General features: G+C 39.5%; 2 protein-coding genes across 4 annotated transcripts; one reads left to right on the forward strand and one right to left on the reverse strand.

Annotated features, from left to right (window-relative positions):
• The first annotated feature begins 4,203 nt into the window (after positions 1 to 4,203).
• On the forward strand, positions 4,204 to 6,493 carry LOC103989084 (auxin transporter-like protein 3). The gene is made up of 8 exons (XM_009407838.3): positions 4,204 to 4,428; positions 4,524 to 4,709; positions 4,826 to 4,938; positions 5,024 to 5,207; positions 5,290 to 5,387; positions 5,470 to 5,677; positions 5,760 to 6,017; positions 6,100 to 6,493. Exons 1-8 carry the CDS (start codon positions 4,276 to 4,278, stop codon positions 6,289 to 6,291), a joined length of 1,392 nt encoding a protein of 463 aa, XP_009406113.1. The 5' UTR covers positions 4,204 to 4,275; the 3' UTR covers positions 6,292 to 6,493.
• A 3,578-nt stretch (positions 6,494 to 10,071) lies between these two features.
• On the reverse strand, positions 10,072 to 18,518 carry LOC135676841 (probable receptor-like protein kinase At1g49730). 3 transcript variants are annotated; one of them, XM_065188477.1, is made up of 10 exons: positions 18,240 to 18,518; positions 17,737 to 17,847; positions 15,164 to 15,715; positions 13,634 to 13,924; positions 12,828 to 13,089; positions 12,686 to 12,738; positions 12,533 to 12,600; positions 11,537 to 11,626; positions 11,373 to 11,454; positions 10,072 to 10,883 (listed from the first exon to the last, which is right to left on the reverse strand). In XM_065188477.1, the coding sequence occupies exons 3-10, from the start codon at positions 15,699 to 15,701 to the stop codon at positions 10,360 to 10,362; spliced, it is 1,908 nt and encodes a 635-aa protein (XP_065044549.1). In that variant the 5' UTR covers positions 15,702 to 15,715; positions 17,737 to 17,847; positions 18,240 to 18,518; the 3' UTR covers positions 10,072 to 10,359. The 3 variants fall into 3 exon arrangements, with proteins under 3 accessions (XP_065044549.1, XP_065044548.1, XP_065044547.1); XM_065188476.1 differs by lacking the exon at positions 17,737 to 17,847 and having other exon boundaries at positions 11,394 to 11,454; XM_065188475.1 differs by lacking the exon at positions 17,737 to 17,847.
• Between the last annotated feature and the right edge of the window lie 1,774 nt (positions 18,519 to 20,292).

Consider the following 20,292-nt stretch of genomic DNA (forward strand, 5'->3'; position numbering starts at 1 on the left):
ATAATTTTATTAAGATTTAAATATTTATCTTTAACAAAGAAAAAGATATAAATTATTTATAATTATTAAATCAGATTATAAGTGAAAGTCCATTAAGATCCAACTTGATCTTTTTTTTTTTTTACTCGAATTCAAGTCAAACTTCTTTAATTATCAAAATCCTGAAAATTTATGTTGGGTGCTCCCGATAATATACTTAAGTCAATAAGCAAATCGAATAGGCCAAATATAATTTGAGCTTATGTGTGTTGGGATATATATGTGAAATCTTTTTTATAGTGAGTTCTCAAAACTATTACCTTCGTATGGTACGTTACTCATGGGAATTGTGGCATTGTTCTTGAGCATAACTACTGCTAGCCCGCACCATCCAGGGTATTATGTTCTGTCACGTGACGTAAATCGAACAATAGGGCAACTAGTTAGCTAGAGAGGGTGGTGCTATGAGGTGTTAGTATGCCTGCCACATGTGGTCATTTGGCGTTGGGGTGCCATCTACACAAGGCTTGAGCTTTGACCACATGGCATTGTGGTAATGCTGATGTATGGCTTTGGCATGTCAACCACATGACAATACTACGTCAGATGCATGGAGCCAAGGTATCAATCGCCTAGAGCTGAGGTGTCTATCATATGGTGTCAATGCGTTGGCTAAGTGGTGATGACGTGTCGACCACATGGTAGCGAATGTTAGGCACAACGAATCAAGGCATTGGCTATTTGGTCTTGGTGTGTCAATAATGTAGACTTATACGTCGACCATATGAAGTCGATATATTAGCTACATTATTTTACTCATAACACATGCATCTCCCACTTGATGTGTCAATAAAGTTGTGGAGCATAGTGGAATCTGATCGTGAAGTGTTGCTTGGGTGGCTATTACGTCAAGGCCTAAAGGAATTTCTATAGTCAATAGGGGCTATGCTATATGAGGCGATGCTTGATAGGCCACCAAGGCCACATGCAGTGGAGCTCGATGGGTTGATAAGGTCGCGCATGGTGCACTCGATGGGCATATAAGGCCATAGGCGGTGGAGCTCGATGGGCCAACTAGACCGTACACGATTGCATAGTCACATGATGTGGGTGTTCCCTCCCTTGGTAGCTGCACAAATCCTAGCATGTTCTAATGCCTAATCACGAATCATAATAGCCTATGATTAAATTGATATGGCAGAATCAAAGTCGTCATATAGTGATTATGTAGATCATGATAGATTTGATGATATTATAATGATGACGACTTGAATAACCCTTGGTCATTTAGATTATGTCATGTGCCCCTTTGTGACCTCGATCAGGCCACTTTGTCTTCCTTTTTCAATATGTTCGAGAGTTGAGCGGGCAACTAAGGAAGCATTGCCCTTGGCTCCTATAAATAGTGGGTTGATCGATACTCGCTCCCCATAACTATCTGCGATTCAGACCTCCTTAGTCAAGACATTTGGCTTTCGACTTCCGAATGCAAAAGATTTGTAATATTATCCTCCTTAACTTTCTCCTCTAGTTCTATAGACTTGAATAAGTCATCAATTTTGTTACCACTCATTCTGTCAGTGACGAAAGTTTTATCCTCAGAAGGAGTCGAGTCATCCACGCTAATGGAGGATGCCCCTTTGAAAACGAATCCATCGAGTGGTGTGGCTCCATCACCTATAAGCAAAGTCTTTCAATTCAGACTCAATTTTGTTAGCCTCCAACCTAGATATCATCCAAAAGGTTTATTACATTTTGATCGAGTTTGAGTTAGCTTATGCTTGACTAAATTATTGACCTTATATGTCATGTCACTAGGTTGCACATGAACGGATGCCTATGCTTCTTATTTCATCCATAATATTAACTTTGATCAAATTGAATCCTCGTTTACATAGCACTAAAATGATGGATAACCTCATGGAGAATCAATCATGCTAGATGAAAATTGAAATAGAAATTAAGAAATCAAATGTGCCATAAGACATAAATTTAGCTTAAATTAATGTCCAATCTCATTTACGTTACTATTAATCAAACTCACATAATTAAAATTTTAACACAATTTTGGGGATTGTTAGATTAGTAAAATACATTAATCATGAGAGCCTCTACAACAAAATTTTTTTTTTGGTACCTTAGTTTCATACTATGGCAAAAAAATAAATATGTTTTTGTTTATACAGCATAGACTGTACAACGTTCCTTTCTTTCTGTCATATAGCTCAGAATATTCTTGCAAAATAGGCCAACAAATCACTAGATTCTTAAACCATTTATGACTGATTATTATGTATCTCCAATTTCTCTTTAAATAACATAAATTGTAGAAAGTATGATCCATTGGAGCATTGTAGAAGGCACAGAAAGACACAAGAAGGGGATAAATCCATTAGATAGCTAACAAAAGATGACATTAAGTATATATTTTATAAAAAAAAAGAAAAAAAATACTTGCAGTAATTTTATTGATTACGGAAAAAGAAGAATATTATCTTGTATTTTTCCCACACATGCTTCAGGTCTCTGAAAGAGAGAGAGGTATACTTTTAGATGGCATAGACTTCACTGGAAGTATAGACTGTCCCCTTTACAGTGGGAATCTCATTCTACATATGGATTGCATATTGTCAGGTGGACTGAATCACCCCTGAGAATTTTCAGGGGTGACGTACATGGGTCCCGCATGACCCCTTGACGAGCTTCTCCAATCCAAGACCGCCAACTGTGGTGGAACAATCTAAGGGTGCACACCATGATTCTAAGCTCATCTTTAATGAGCATGCCCATGTTCTGCCCAGTGGCTCTGTGGCCCACACGCCCCGAGCGTTCATGGAGTGAGCTCAGAGACCAGTGGAACTGAGCATGTTTTCCTGCCGAAAAAATCAAAGCAAACGAGAACTGAGCTTACCGAAACGAGTGATGTTGAGATGCGAACTGCCTTGACGAAAACCCATAAAGCTATGATGATGAGGAGGAGGAGGAGGAGGAGGAGGAGGATTCATTTAACCAAGGAAAAGTGTTCTACGACTAAAGCATGCACATAGCAGTAAAGGTGCCGCAGGCCAGCTCTCCAAGAGCTACATCTCATCTTTGTGCGTGGTCTTGCACAAGGAAAAAAGCTTCACCTAACAGATAGTTCTCAACACCAAACCCTGGTCCCAAACAGATATCAAACCGCGTGTGTTGCTTCACAAAAGCAAAAGCTGAAAGAGATAAAGGAAGAAAGCAGCACTGGCCGAAAACATGTAATCATTTGTTCTTCCGCACAACAACATTAATTCTGATTTATATATATATATATCATGTAGACTTTCCACGAAGACAAGAATACAGTACTGCTGTTCCTTTATGTTCTGAGAGTTCGAAGAATCGATCAAAAACTTGCATATGTTTTGCCTTGTGAATCGGTTTCGAGTGGAAGTTGAGGGAGGTAGGTGCATGTGACTAAGAACAATGGTGATCATCATGTTAAGGTCATGATGTGGTAGGGTTACGGGTTCACTCATTCTTTCCTTTTCTTAAGAATGCTCTTTGATGAAGAGGTAGTACTGATGTTTGTGTGAGTGAAAGAGAGAGAGAGAGAGAGAGAGTTGCTGGCTCATGATAGTCTCACCAACCCACCGATTGAGATGCAAGTCATAAGAATAATGTTGATAGTAAAGCATACAGTACAAAGTGAAGCTTGGATCCCTAGGAGATATATAAAGAAAAGGATGGTTGCGTCCTGGTTGAGCTCCCTGCAGAGACCCTGTACAATCCCCAAATCAACATGGATATAAGCACCCCCTTACTGTTCCTCGCAGCTTAATCTAATGGAGCCTCCCACTTGTACAACCTGTGCACTAATCATGTGAAGCACCACTCTCGCTCTCCATCTCCACAACGCAATGATTCAGCCCATCTCCGAGAACCAACCTTTTCAGTGACTATTGGCCAACCTCCATGAGTGTTTCCAGCTGCTGGCCAATGATCCGGTGCTGAATGCTGGAGAATTCACCCATCAGAACCATGCGAATGAGCATGCATTCTTCCTACAGTCCGCGGATATATGCACATCCGGGAGGCTGAATCAACCATCGCTTCACTCCATGGCTTTGGTGGGCCAGTCCGCTCGTGTGCTGCCTCGACGGCTCGGTCCCAGTCTCCACTTCGGAAAGAAAGGTGGAGGGAGGAAAGAAGACGAGGAGAAGAAAAGGCCGGAGGAGAAGATTCTTTATAATCACTGAAGGCTCCCCTTTAGTCCCTCCAACTCGCAGCCAGCACGTAGGCGAAAGAGAGAAGAGAGAGAGAGAGATGGCTTCCGAGAAGGTGGAGACCATCGTCGCGGGGAACTATGTCGAGATGGAGAGGGAAGGCGAGGTGAAGGCCTCGAAGAGCAAGCTCTCGCGGTACTTCTGGCATGGCGGCTCCGTGTATGATGCTTGGTTCAGCTGTGCTTCCAACCAGGTGCTGGTCATGGCTCCAAATGCTATCGCTGCAGTCACATGCATGCCCTGTTTGCATTGGCTTAACATGATGGGTGTCTGTGGGTGTGAGTTCAGGTGGCTCAAGTGCTGCTCACACTGCCATACTCATTCTCCCAGCTCGGGATGTTGTCAGGCATCCTCTTCCAGCTGTTCTACGGGCTGATGGGAAGCTGGACTGCGTACCTTATCAGTGCGCTCTACGTGGAGTACAGGACTCGGAAGGAGAGGGAGAAAGTGGACTTCAGGAACCATGTCATTCAGGTATAGATCATTATCAGCTTCTCTGCAAAATTAGCAGAATTCATCAGGTATAGATCTTCGGGTAGTTTAAGGTGAGAGGAGAGTAAACATCATCTAAGTTGTTCACTTCTCTTCAGTGGTTTGAAGTCCTCGATGGGCTATTGGGAAAGCACTGGAGGAATGCAGGTCTGTTCTTCAACTGCACATTCCTTCTTTTCGGCTCAGTGATTCAGCTAATAGCATGTGCAAGGTGATGATGAATACCTTTCCACGATCTTATTTCTGATTCATCCTTGTACGAAGACATTTTTCCCACTTGTTCTTCTTTCTTGCAGCAACATTTACTACATCAATGATAACCTCGACAAGAGAACCTGGACCTACATCTTCGGGGCATGTTGTGCTACAACAGTCTTCATCCCTTCCTTCCACAATTATAGGATCTGGTCCTTCCTAGGCCTCCTGATGACTACGTATACTGCGTGGTATCTAACAGCAGCTGCCTTGCTCCATGGGCAGGTAATGATCCGAAGTCCCACCAATATGCTTCTTCGTCCCTTTGTTTCTCATGTTCTTGATGAGACTTGTAATCTGTTTCAAGGTGGAAGGTGTCACCCATTCAGGCCCATCCAAGTTGGTACTGTACTTCACAGGCGCTACCAACATCCTCTACACTTTTGGAGGCCATGCTGTCACAGTGTGAGACAGCCACCCAACGATCTATATGGGTCTATGGATTCTATATGCTTAGCTTCCTCTGACAAGAGAACTTGTGTTGCAGAGAGATCATGCACGCCATGTGGAAGCCGCAGAAGTTCAAGCTCGTGTACCTGTTTGCCACGCTCTATGTGCTGACTCTCACCCTTCCGTCGGCAGCTGCAATGTATTGGGCCTTCGGCGACATGCTGCTCGATCATTCCAATGCCTTCTCTTTGCTCCCGAGGTCTGGATTCAGGAATGCAGCAGTCGTCGTCATGCTCATCCATCAGGTACCAACGCCAGTGCTCTGCTCGATGCGTCTCTGTTCATCTTGTGCTGATGCATTCACGAACTGATCGATGCTGCGCACAGTTCATAACCTTTGGATTCGCGTGTACGCCTCTGTACTTCGTGTGGGAGAAGGCGATCGGCATGCACAAGACGAAGAGCGTCTGCAAGAGGGCACTGGCGAGGCTGCCCGTAGTGATCCCGATATGGTTCCTAGCAATAATATTCCCCTTCTTTGGTCCCATCAACTCCACCGTCGGCTCCCTTCTCGTTAGCTTCACGGTGTACATCATTCCAGCCATGGCGCACATGATGACCTTCGCTCCCGCTTCTGCCAGAGAGGTAAGCGTTCTCGGAAGCCACACCACCATCGACTTTTCTGTGATCTCAAGTACACACTCCTAAGATCAGTCGATCGCTGCAGAATGCTGTGGAGAGGCCTGCATCGTTTCTAGGAGGCTGGGTTGGCCATTACTGCATGAACGCGTTTGTGGTGGTGTGGGTGTTGGTGGTCGGCTTTGGATTTGGGGGGTGGGCGAGCATGCTCAACTTCGTACATCAGGTGGATACATTCGGCCTCTTCACCAAGTGCTACCAATGCCCTCCAAGGCACTAATGAGTCGAGGGGGAAGCAAGAGAAGTGGATTACGTATGTGTGCGAGTGTGGAAGGATTTGGCTGCTTAGATTGTATGTATGCTTAATGAGGTGCAATTGACCTGGAAAAACCATGTGTTTGTCGTAGCATTCCAATGGGGGTACTGTTACTGCTAATACTACTACTACTACTAATATTATAATATTGGGGCTTTTACATGAAGGAATCAAAATCTCTTTGTAGTTTCATAGGAAAAAGTTAGATAAAGTTGAGCATGCTTATGTTTCAAGAAAAAGAAGATAAAGTTGTACTGGTCCATGAAGGAGGTAAGTTCTTGAGCTGATGGAAGCCAAAAGCTTTCTTCTACATTCTCTTCATCCAGAGTTAAGAGTCTAAATTGCAGCTGTCTCTCTCTCTGTTCTTCGATTCTGGAAAGATTGGAGCAAAACTCCCATCTTCTAATGCTGAAACAACTAAAAGCCTCGAAATGCTCCTCCAATGGTTTATCACTCACTACATCTGTACATGATCACAAGTTGAAATAAGTTGGGCAAGATGTTGTTCACATTCACTGCACTTCAATCGGTTGATTCTCTGCACTTGATTTGATTGAGCATGAAAATGTATGAATGCTAAAAGAAGATAATAATGCTGCCTGGCATTAAACTGCGTGGGGGCAATGAGACTTTCCTTCCCATTGGACCAGAGGCTGTGACATGCTTGGCTGTGCAGACACTGAAGACCCATATCACAAGAAGAAAAGGGTGGAAGAAGATGGACTATGACGGGCACAAGGCCAAGAAAGAGAAAAGCCCCAAGGAGTTGATGCCAAATCTACTTGCTCTCGAGTTGCCATCTCATGTGATCGTTGTAAAGGGAAGGTGGAGCCTCGGAAATGAGGTCTCATCTCGGTGTCCCCTTTTACCAAAAGCCACTTTCCCCCTTAGGAGACCTCCACACAGCGAGAGAGAGAGAGAGATCGTGTTTCCGCACCACCTACCACTTGAGTACTTGTGATCTCGAAGACATGTACTGCTCAAAGAAAACCTCATCTTTCTCAGCAAAGGACGATTTAGAAGTCGCAAAGCTATTCATGTGAGGTTGTCGGTGCCACATCAATCAGCCAACTACTCATGCAATAATCCGAATCACATCGGATCATAGCGGTTGTTCCAAGTTGATGATGGACTTCAAGTACTACCAGTGTTGTGTCATATTGGATACAGTTAGAAATGAAAGGAAGGTGATGATGGTATATAATCCAAATAAATCTACTTCTAGTCCACTGATATGCTGAATCATCCATACTGTAGGAGGGCAAATGTACTGTCTGCTAAGCCACTCATGGCTCACTGTTGTGGAGTCGGAGTCACATAGCTGGCACAGGTTTCTCCAATCTTATCACAGAATTGAAATGGGAGGAACATGACAAGCAAGTACCTGCTTGAAGAGAAGAGCCAAAATTCCAGGAATCAACCTTCTCTTCTCATCCAAATCCAGATGTTCTATCTGCACTGTTGCCAGCTCTGGTTGTGTTCTTGCCCTGCATGACATGATCAGCATCTACTCAGACAGTAAGAATTGGAAGGGTGAGGGCAGCTGAATGCAATGGTTGGAATGTAGCATGGTGCTTGACATGCCTGCAAAAGAAGCAGCTTATCTTCTCATCAGTGATTCATCCAAGGAGTGTGTGAACACATGGAGGCATGTCATTCCACCTTGTTCTTTTCACTTTGTGTCCCCACTTGGAATCCTACATCTTTATTGGCACTGGTAATACTCAATCCATCATATGGGTTAAGGATGGAGCTCTGATATAGAAAGCATCAAAGAGGCTGCAATGTCTTCTATGTGGAACCTGGTTGTCATGATCAATGAGCTCGGATGAAGTGAAAGAAAGAAAGAAAGAATCTATCAGGAAAAATCATGCCAAAAAAGAAAATAACATTATTATGAAACATTGCCAAAAGGAAATTAAATCTCTGGAAAAAAAACACTTTGTTCACATCTCACTGTCTTACTACTTATCAAATCAAGGAAATCGATTTCATACTTGTGCTGGATTTAGTGATTAGTTCTATCACAGTTTCTGAAACTTGTATGAGAAAAGATTCAGGTATCAAAAATTCATACCTGGTTGATCTGGCTCCATTTAGAGTCCTCTTGGTTACACATAATTGATAGCATGGCTTCAAAGGCAAAGTTTCAGTTAACTGGAACCTCAAAAAGACACTACATAACAAGAAGAAAAGAAAATAAAGCAATGAATGGTACAAGGATTTATACAATTATTACTATGAAGTCTAATTTACTTCCTTAGGGTATACTCAACCTTACAGAACAGAAAATATTCACAGACAACACAGACTAAACAAGTTGGATGCAATTGGCAATGTGTTGATTCAGATTGCATGTACCTCTAACTCAAAGAGTACTGAATGCAAACAGTAAGTATGTTATGAATCCAGCTATATAATCTCGTGTTGAGACTGACAAACAATGGATGATTTCCAAGACAAGATTCAAGCTATTTTGCAGCTCAGATGATAATATAAGATTTTCTACATGGAAATGTTATGAAAGACAAATATGGACAAATTTACATTCAAATGAGCACCAAGAAAACATGTAAAATTCAGCATGCTAGCTAATTTCTCCTATTAAAAAATGAGTTCCCATGGTCATTAGAGGGGTGAGATCAGAAGATGATCATGTACATATCAAGAAAACCTCAAACTCGAAAGACAAAAGAGAATCCTTTGGGTGTTTTCTACTAGCATGATTCATTGTGATACCTGCAAATTAGAAGTGACAAAAATCAACCACATACTGATGTCCATATTAGTTTGTCTTCCATGAACATGATTGTGAATGACAGGGGGAGATGCAGCACAGGGAAAGAGTCCAAAGGAGAATAGTTAGTCAAAATTACACAGCCTTTGGATCTTCAGATCAAGTTTTTTTAGGGGTCTTCATCACTCAATCTACAGATTCAACTTTTGAGCTGGCAGAGACTGGATGTGGTGTGGCTTCTGCTGCTGGATAGATCTGATTTGCTGTAGAGGAAGGTCCTGATGATATGTGATTCCAACTAAAGCCAGGACAAAAGAAAGCCAGAAAGAAATCCCAGTTGTATGCATAATTCAGATAACAAAGAAGTTGATGTTCACTATAAATTCTCATCTCAATCCAGGAGCACACAAGAAAGTAGAAAATGCATCTAAAATATAAGGTTTTTTTTTCATATTGATGATGCCATTTGTGATGCCACTTCCTAAACTGGTGCTTGCACTTCATAAACACGAGGCTAATGTCTCTTTAGCAGAGCAGCAGGAAGGATCAAAAGATTAATGCCTCAATTGTTGAATCTAAGAATTAAATCAATGTAAAAAATTATTAGCAACTGGTATGTATGTATATAACTTTCAGCTGTATAACTGTTGTTTCTTGTAGGTACATGTGCAATATAAAGCTTTCCTAACATCACTGTAATCCTGATGTTTCTGATATCAACACAACTTAATGGTTTCATGTTCTTGTAAACCAGTAGTCTTGATTTTGATGCTCATATTTTAACGAAAAACCTTGAGTTAGAATATTCAGGAGCTAAAAGAAGAAGTAACCATATACAACTTGGATGAGCAAAGTTCAACTTTGGGTATGCATCAGCAGAAGTTTTCAATAGGATGATAACACAGTACATCTGTAAAGAATCAATCACCTATCAATTTTTGCAGCTTCTTTGACAAGGTCCACATAAGTCATCCAGACAAGTAATGGAAAAGGACATCTCTGCTCAATGATGATGAAACACTGGATGTTCAATAGCATTGTGTAACAAAATTCGTACAACAAGAACCAAGGTTTGAACACATTACTAGGAACAATCTGCCTCAACTTCGGAATTTTGCACAAGGGTGAGGAAACAAAAGAACATTGTAGAAGCAATGGTGAATAGAGCTCTTGTCAATGGCATTAGACCCACCCACTCTGATTCATCACAGCCACTTGGACTTGTCGTTCTCTCTGGTGCCTGAAACCGAAGGCAGCATAAACAAGTTCATGTGACTGAAACAATCTAAAACGGACTAAATGCCATGTGGGGACTGCGGCGAGTTGCACTCGAGCAAAATGCTTCGACTGCAGTAGGATCTCGAAGTGCTTGAAGAAGACTGAAGACATCTCGCATCTCCACTCAACGCGATAACCTCATTTTCTTGTTGCTTCTCGGTGAATAACCTCCCATCATCATGACAGCCTTCACCTTGTACAGCCTTAGCAAAGCCAGTGTATGAAGCATCCAATCTCTCACGTAGCATTCTGAGAATTTGTTTGATTGATGGTCTTTCCTTCACTTCCCTCTGAGTGCACAACTTTGCTATCCCGACCACCACATGGAGCTGCTCTAAATCGACTGCGTCTGCAATAGCTGGGTCAACCAATTCTGAGAGCCTAAAACTGTCTGCTAGTTCCTGAGACCATTGAACCAGATTTCTGTGATTAAGGCTTGCCTGCTTTCCAACCACAAGCTCTAGCAGCAGTACCCCGTAGCTGTAGACATCACTCTTATCAGTCATCATCTTGGTGACCATATACTCAGGATCCAGATAACCTGTACAACAAGCCACTGATGTCATTCAGTGTTCTGACATCCTCTAATCACAAAGGGATCATAATTTATTTCATTGCATGAATTAGCTTACTGTTAGCATGCACTTGATAATATTTCTAAGGTGCTATGAAATCTCATATATTACAGTTTCCTCATCCATGTTATCTGACTTTTCACTGTAATATAGTCCACATGTCTATAAATTAACAACTGTCACTCAACAAAGGTCAACTAGTATTCTGTATGAAAAGTATCAGCATGGGCCATGCTTGCCTCCGCTGAAGGTGCTGACATATGATTTAACCAATATTGGCCTATGCTAACTGGTACAGGGATGTGCCAGTCAGTGCAACATATAGCTATCCCAGTGTCATGAAATGGAAACCGTTGTTAAAGCCATTGGAAATTTCAAGAAATGATAATAGTATTTTTAATATGGTGCCAATTACCAACACAGAAATCATGCACAGAATCTAATAGGACTCTAACCTGAAGTTCCCAATGCATTACCATTATGCGGTACATGTCTACTTGCGCATCTCGTAGAATGCTCCAAACCAAAATAAGCAACCTATTAAAAGTCAGTATTTATTAGCTCTTTGCATGAATAGAGAGCAATAAGGAATGTATTCATTTTTGCTCATGTAAAGTACCTTTGCTAAGAAATTCTTATCGAAAAGGACATTGCTTGACCTTAGGTCCCCATGACAAAGAGTGTTATCACAATAATAATGGAGGTACTCCTGCATGCTCAATTTAATAAATTAAAGAGCTTCATAACCCTATGCTAGACATTTGGACAATCTAATTGAAATAAGTTGCTCGATTTCATAAAATTTAGAGCTTTGTCATCATATGGACACAGTTGGTCAATCTGAAGAAATAATCTGCATATTACAGAGCTTTCATTCTATGCAGATTATAGGTGTTTGAAACCATCAGTAAAATATATAATATGGATGCAACTGCAACGTATCTTCTTACTTCCAACTAGACCTCATGATGCAAACCAACTGTACGAGGTTATTTGAGGCCTAAAACAGTCCAAAATTCAAGTAATGTAATACATGTGACAACATGGACTTGAGATGTGAAAATGCATCTAGAATCCAAAAACATGCATACTTTTCCCTAGATAGTTAAAGAATAGATGAGAAAGATTGCTGGATTCCAGATCAAGACTTAAGTTAGTTTGGTGAAAAGACCTAGATACCAGCTATTTAATAATCATCAAAAGCTTTTATGGAGTAACAGAGATTGATTAAAATTGATTACTTTTTTGCATACAAAAATAAATACGCACTGGATAAGCACATGAACAGCAGACATAAGACTGCTCCTGAACATGCAGCTAGGTGGACATGCATAATAATTAAAGAAACTAAACTGCACTAATTTGGAGGTAAACATTTGAGATAGTTTGGCATGTCCACTGTTTAACAGATTGAAGTTGTTAACTGTTAGAAAACATAAAGTTAACTTTTTAGACCAGGATGGTAGAAGTAATTTCATAATAACAAATATACCTCCCTGCTCAAAGAGGTTTCCTTTACATGAAACTAATACAAAGTTTACTTAAAAAGCTTTCTGATAAATGAGTTTGATGCACTTTAATTCTTATGGCAGTAGCAAGTTTTGCAATGAGTTACCAGAGCATTAGCAACATCAATGGCTATTTGGATCCTGGTCTTCCATGGTAATGGAGTTCGTCCAGATGCTGCAAAGATAAAAGAACAGAATTTGCCTAACTTGAATTGTAACACCAAACATTGGCCATGAAGAGAAGATAGAGCAGAGATTACAATAGAGTTGATCTTTTAGGCTTCCATTTTCCATGAATTCATATATCATGAACCTGAAAATAAAAAAGAAACTACAGTAATCTGTATCTCAAAAGCACTTTGAAGTTTGAACTACTATATGATCACATAATGAGGTAACTACCTATCCTGTCTAGAAGAACAGAAGCCTCTGAGAGTAACAAGATGACGATGATGCAGTCTGCCAAGAATTTCCATTTCTCGACAAAAATCTTCCTCACTAAGTATTGACATGTTCTTAATCTGTTTCACAGCAGCAACGAACCCATCATCAAATTGAGCTTTGTACAGGATTCCAAATTCACTTTTTCCTAAAATTTTGCTAAAATTGCCTGACGCCTTCTTTATTTCCTTGTAACTGTACCTATGAAACATGGTGGAAGCACCTGTAAAAGGTCAAGGTAAGACTGATTATTCATTTCTTTAATGCACCCTTGCTAATTAGCTTACTCCATTCCTAACAAATAAGCCAAATAAAAAAAAGTGACTCGAAAAAATATAAGGGAATCACTTTGATATGCCAAAAATCCAACAGACCATATGGTCAGCAATATTCTCAAATTCATAACTAATTGTTAGTTTAAAATGGCCTAAAGATATCATTGATCTGAATAGAAGTTCACATCCAGTAGTCCAAGTCAAGACCTAAAATTGTTCATGAAAAGAAAAAGGAAATGAAAGTCACCAAACGTTGACCTAATCCGCCTCATCTACCATTTATATGTTTCTTTATTTGTAAATATCATGCTAAGTACTAATTTAACCAATAAAATTTTAACATCTTCCCTTAGAATATAATTTTCTCAATATTCTCTTTCATCTTGTGTATTCTCCTATCTACGAAACCTTATCAAGAGGACTTAGTGATCTACATCTAATAACCATTAGTTGGATTGCACCATTAGCAACCACATTTTAGAATTGGCATACCTTTCTTATTCTTCCAGACATGTGGGAAAGAGGAGGCATCCGATGTGCTCCTTGTTGGATTGCTGGCACTTCTTAATTCTCTATTTTTCTTATGAATGAGAAGTATCAGGATAATTAGTAATAGAATTGCTGATCCAGTAATCATAATACCAATTCCTGGTATTAAAGTGAGCTGGAATGGATGGTGATGTTCTCTAAATGGTTTAACAAAAAGATCATGAGCACGAATTGGTGCAGAAGCTGGAGAAGTTGCTGGGGCAACAGGTGAAAAAAATGGCTCGGAAGAATTCCCTGCAATAGAATTTCAGTTCACAGAAAATTGTCATGACAAACAAAAAACAATATAAGTAAAAGTGGTTAAAGCCCACTCCATATATTCAAGAAAAAGATAACTAGAGTGTTCAACATTTCCCTAGGTCATCAAAATAAAATGGTTAAAGAGAATAGACTACTTGAACATAAAACCAGAACAGCTTTAAAAGCATAAAAGGATATATACCTGATGGTTATCATTCATAGCTAGTTCATACAGATTAAGTAGACCTCATCAATGTATTAAGCATCCTATATAGGGATACAAACTATGTTGACACAAAAAAAAACAATCGGTGTGAACTAAAATAACACCACCACTGATAACTCAGTCGAGCAATGTTCATACTTTAACATAAGCCAAAACATAAAACTTAGTTGAAGCATGAACATAGTACAAAACACGAGCAATGTTTTCTTATACGAAGAAATTGAGCATCACAATTAAAAGTTAAAATTGACTCCAATAGATTAAATCAAAGGTTTAATTGCATCAATGAATTAAAAACCACGAACCCAGTGCATGAAGCAACCTACACCTATGCAGGCTCACTTCTATAGTCAGTTGCATTAATGAATCACTACAGAAAATGTTGCTCTCATTCAGAAAATAACAATTGGCCCAATTGACATGGGTATGATTATGCCAGCACACTGCATGAGGTTCTGTCTGAGCAAAGGACCAATATTGGACCATATGATCTGGTACTAGTTGACATTTGACTTTTTTTATATTTTCTAGTGATACCAAGAAATACAGGTCATATTGATATTGATTATTGTCCAGACACCACTAATCAAAGCATGTATTATGTTGATTTTTGTCATATATGCATTGATTGGACTAAACTTTTTGCTAGATTCAACAATAAAATATCATACACACCTTAATTTCTTTGTTTGTCTTGTTTTTCAGTTACATTTCAAAATTTTAAAATCTACTTCATGACAGAGTAAGAAGTCTAATGAACAAAATACAAGATACCATTTTTGATATATTTGCTTGATTTTTCAGCTTTATGATTTTATGCAAAATTAGTATTTCATGCGTCAGAGGCTTTGAATATCACTTTTGACTTCATCTTAGGCTACTAGCTTCCTCCATGAATATAATGTGCCATAAAGTGCCAGCCCTACGAAGTCTGAAAGGGAAAATAAATAAGCTCTTTAAGCATAAATTCCTTTTTTTATATGACAAAAAATCTAAAATGGACACACCTTGATGAATGCTGAACCCTTTAACACTGAAGAAGCAAGTTGCAATATCAATTATTGATGAGTTCTCCCCCTGGTTTGCAAGTGCAACAAAAGCTGCATCACGGCAGGTATTCAAGGTAATGTTATCTTGGTCTCCTACAAGATGGCGAAGGTATGACAAACCAGAGTTTAAGCATCTCTTGCAACTATTATCCAGTGATAGTGGCAGCTTGCAGTTTCTGATGACATCATAAAAATTTGGAGACTGCAGCATATCTGAGATAGTTACTCTCCCCTCACATTGATAGGAAATATGAATTTTAAGTCCCAATCCACAGAACATAGTTGCATTAGAAGGTATTCCACCTAATTTCAAGGTGTCAGAGATAGAATTATAGCAGTCATCAGAAAATGCTGATGGAACCCCCAGCTCTCCTGTTGCATTTGCATAATAAGCAACAGAAACTGCAATGAAGGCATTAATATAGCGGCAACACTTAGCTCGTCCATTTTGATCTGAGCATACAGAAGCTGCTGCCGTTAAATTCCACCAACTCATATCCAGGGGACAATCTACGTAAGAAAATACGGTTGTTATCAGAAACACCAACGTATTTTCATCGAGGTGCATCATTCATGTAGTGCTAATGGTATGCATGAAAAAGACTAACTAAATCATTACTACAAAAAAATCCCGACCATGGTTAACATCACATTTTCTTATATGTGCCAATACTGAGAGAGAACTGCCAATGCAAAGCATAATTTGAAATTCTGTATGTAGCACAGAAAGTCTCTAATTCCCATCTTTTCTTAAGCAGCAATAATCCTGACACTCCAATAGTGGTTTTCAATGGACTTATTATTTTAATATTCTAGATTATATGCTATTATATCTGTAGCTTCAAGAAGATATAAAGCTTCCAACAGCAACTTGATTGTAGGAAACATATGATATCGTTTCATCAGACTGATGACATTGATAAGAAGTTCTTGAAAGCAAGGTGCTATATAAACTATATATTATTCTTCAATGACACAGGTTACCAAAGATTTCAGTGAAGCAACATTTTAACCACAAAGAGGAAACCAATGTAATGTGATTCTGGACCAGACCAGCCGGCCGACAGGGAAAACCTGAACTGGACCCTTGGCCAATGTGGTTCACTAATTCGACAGTTTTTATCAATATTGACAATAATACCCTTAAATAAGTACACATATTTACTTATTGATGGTATTTTAGTCCTTTTTGCAAAAAAAAAAAAAAGAGTATATAATTTCTCAAAGCACACATTATCCACTTCTCTTTCTAGTTGCCCCCTCTATCTCTCTCGTCTATCCTTCTTGAAATCTATCATCACTATCATCGGTAATTCTTTTCTTGTCATCCACCCTTATTCTTTTTGAAATATATTCTCTTTCTTTTTTTTAACCATTGTCTTTCTTGCCTTCTTTCACAAACATTTTTTTTCTTATCATGACGTGTCATATGCTGACCTCTTTTTCCTGTCAGCTAATTCATTAGAGTTTAGATTTTGATTTGTTGATCATCAAATTTCATCAACTCATTCTCTAACAAAACAAAATTTCATAAGTATATTTTTATTATATATCTTAATATATTTTTAATACAAAAAAATATTTATCTCTCAAATATATAATAGATACATATATTTATTTTTAGATATTTTATATCGAATTAACAACCTGATTACTTAAGCCACCAGTCCAACCAACGATCAAGTGACCCAAGCAAGGCTTGCTCAAGTTGTTCAGCCAGACATAAAACTATGCTGTGTAGTTTATGTTATGGATAAGATGCAGAAACTTTTGCACAAGAAACAAAGTGAAAATTAGCAAATCCTGCAACATAGCAAATCCTCAAAAGCAATTTCAGTCTTCGGGCTCAAAAGAAAGTATGCTCTTTATAACAGAAATCTTCTAATTGCAGAGAGATCACAATATTGTTATGGATCAAAGAGAAAGTGCTTACTTTTTAAAAGTGGGAGTAACACTATCCTCCGAAAGGTTGATAACTCTCACGTAAAATAATGAGAACAAAAATGTATCAATCGCTAAACAATTAATGGAAGTAAATCTATTCAGCTAAGCCATACAATAGTATTTACATCAAGGCCAATACCAAAAAGGGATTCACAAGCTGTCAGAGAAATTATACAAAAAAAAAAATACTAGTTGTATACTTGTATGATACATAGGAACGGCTGGGCAAGGCCTGTTAAGTTAATTGAACGAGGAAGGACAACAAATATTCAAGGAAAAAAGAACAAACTAGGAACAAAACTGGGCCCTTCAGTTTCGCTTGCCAAGCAGGCGAACAGAAGAAAAAGACAAGTGATGATTAATGCTTGGTGACTGTGTGTCTGAAACAACTGGCATGAACGAGTTCTGGACAGCTCACGCTCCAGGCTATGCAGAAACACATGGCAGACTAGAACGATAACAATAGTAAAAGATCAATGACTAGACGAAACCTAGTAATTTCTACTTGGTCAATCCGTATTACTCCAAAATATGGTTTCATTACTCCACTGAACCGTGTTCCATCTACTTTGCCATCCAGCAATTACCTTGTTAGGCAAATAAAAAGGAAGGAACTCGGCGAAAACGACACCTTTTAGAATTAGCGTCGAGTCATGAGTCGTTTGTTCAAAAGACTCAAGAGCATGAGACCAAGTATGCTGCCAAGAAAAATGCAGCAGCTATAAGTCATTCTCACAATGAACATCGACATCAAGCCGTGATGCTAACGTTTCAAAATCCATGTGATGCCCTAATCTGGAAGTAAGGAAAAGCTTGCCCACCAAATGGAACCATTTTGAGGAGCAAATGCTGAGCGAACCGAAGCGTATCTCGGAAAACAACAAATGACCTTGGACCATTCTCACAACAAGCCCCTACATAACAAAATGAGCTCGCACCGAAAAGATGAGAAAGAAACAAAAGATCATAAAGATAGCCATGAGAACCGCAAAGAACCAAAGCCAGAACCCACAAATCGTCAGAAACAACGACAGCCGGCAATAAACGGAACTTCGACATGGATCCATCGACGAGAGCAAAGGAAAAGAACCTCCTGCGGTCGCCGGCAAGAAGCTGGGCCCCGCAAACACTAGCGCTACCAGGAAGGAGGATAGCAAGAGGTACGGCCGCATCGGAGACCAGCCAAGGAAAGCAAGAAAGGCGAACAGGGCAAGCGAGAGAGAGTGGGAGAGAGCAGTGGGTAGCGAGAACCACACTTCCTGCCTCCTTGCTTGCCTAATTTAACAGCTCCACCAAAGTCCTCCTTTCGAGTCTTCTCCAAGCCTCGTTTCGAATCTTCGCCTCGTCTCGGTCCGGAAAGCGCGACAAGGGAGGGAGCGCGGCGGAGGTGGCGACGAGTGGGGGTGCCTTAAATGGTGCCGAGGGTGAGCGGAACGGGACGCGACAGCCACGGCACGTGCGGTGGTCCCGTCTGGTGGGGCCAGCGGAACCGCGGGCGTGGGGGCCCCAAGCATGTCGTGCGTCGGGAGGAGAGGTATTATCGCGAGCAATACGTTGTTGCATCCCCGCCGACGCCTTACCTATCACTGTCCGCCCGAAGTGGGACCGACATTCTGTCCAATGAAAAACTAGGTAAATTTGAAAGGTGCGGCGCAAGAGTTTGCTCGTCGACAATGATTCCGCCGTGCGCTGCAATCAAGTTTGATAACGGGCTTTAAGTCAGGCCTCAAGTTAAAAGTACGATCCAAGCCGTTTACAGAAGTCCAGCCCGTTAAGGGTCAAAATTGACTGAGACTCGTCATACGGGTCAAATTAGACCCAAAGACATTTAGTTGATCTAATACTCGAACTCAGACCTTCAAATGAATACAAGTTAGGTCTTCTTCCCACATGAGTTATTTGCTTATATGAGCTTAATTTATAGATTTTTTTGGTATTTAAAATTTAATTCTTTTAAAATCCATTGATAATGGACTGTATTGGACGGAAGCCAACGATATATATATATATATAATAAATGTGTGAGCCCAAATGTTGCCATCATGCGAGTAGTTGAAGGGGGACTTAACTAACACACTAATCTAATCATACATTTGGCAAATAGACTTATTGCCACTCATGCATACACACACTGCACAGCACAGATATTAACTTATCGTTCCTATCATTTAAGCGAAGCATAATTGGGGACAGGCAGTGCAGAGTCACATGCTATTTTAGGGCATCGTGTGTCATCCCACCTGTGTTGCATCTATCAACACCGAGGTGGCGCCACCTGGTACATCCCCCCGGTGCTACAGTAACTTTCGTCATCTCTCTCCCCCACGTCATCGTCCGAGATAGCATTGTTAGTTTAGATGATTTTATTTAATTGAATAAATTATATTATATATTTAATTAAATTTTGATTATGATTATCCTCGAACCTCCTTCCTCGTTGTATTGGATATTATTTTATCGATCCTTCCTTTTATCATATAAGTATTATTCCTTCTACAAAGAATAATACTTTTGGTAGTGTTCAACTTTAACACTATCAAAAGGAATAACATTTTTATTAGTAAGAGGTTTGGGTCTAAGAAATAATTATTTCCATCTGTATTATCTAAGAAAACCTAATTTCTCTTTCAAAAAGATGTATAATCAAACAAATCTATTTCTAAATTCAATAGAAGTATAAAAAATGAAGTGAATAAAGTATGGTAGATATGTCAAAAGTACGTTGGATTACACTAATTTATATAGAAAAAATTTAATTATGATATAATTCCTTAGAAGATGATCTTAACGAGAAAGACTTTTTTGATTAATTATTCTAGACCCTCTACTCTCCTTATAAATAGACAATGTCTCGTAGGGACTAAAAACTTAATATTATTTAGAAATTACATATATTCTCTTATCTCTTCTTAATTTTTATTTCATCGTTTATAGTGATTTTACGAAGGATAGGAAGAGAGAACAAGATGACTCTAGTTCTCCTTGTAGATCAATATTGTTGCTCCCTTTGGATCGAACAATGGTACACTTGCAAATCAGGTTTTTCGATAGAATCAAAAAGTATATAATCCTAACCTTAATCTATCGTTATTTGATTTCGATTTTGACGTTAATATTTTTTTTCACATAATAAAAGCATGATT

The sequence above is a fragment of the Musa acuminata genome, chromosome BXJ1-6 (assembly GCF_036884655.1).
Source record: "Musa acuminata AAA Group cultivar baxijiao chromosome BXJ1-6, Cavendish_Baxijiao_AAA, whole genome shotgun sequence".
Classification (NCBI taxonomy): domain Eukaryota; kingdom Viridiplantae; phylum Streptophyta; class Magnoliopsida; order Zingiberales; family Musaceae; genus Musa; species Musa acuminata.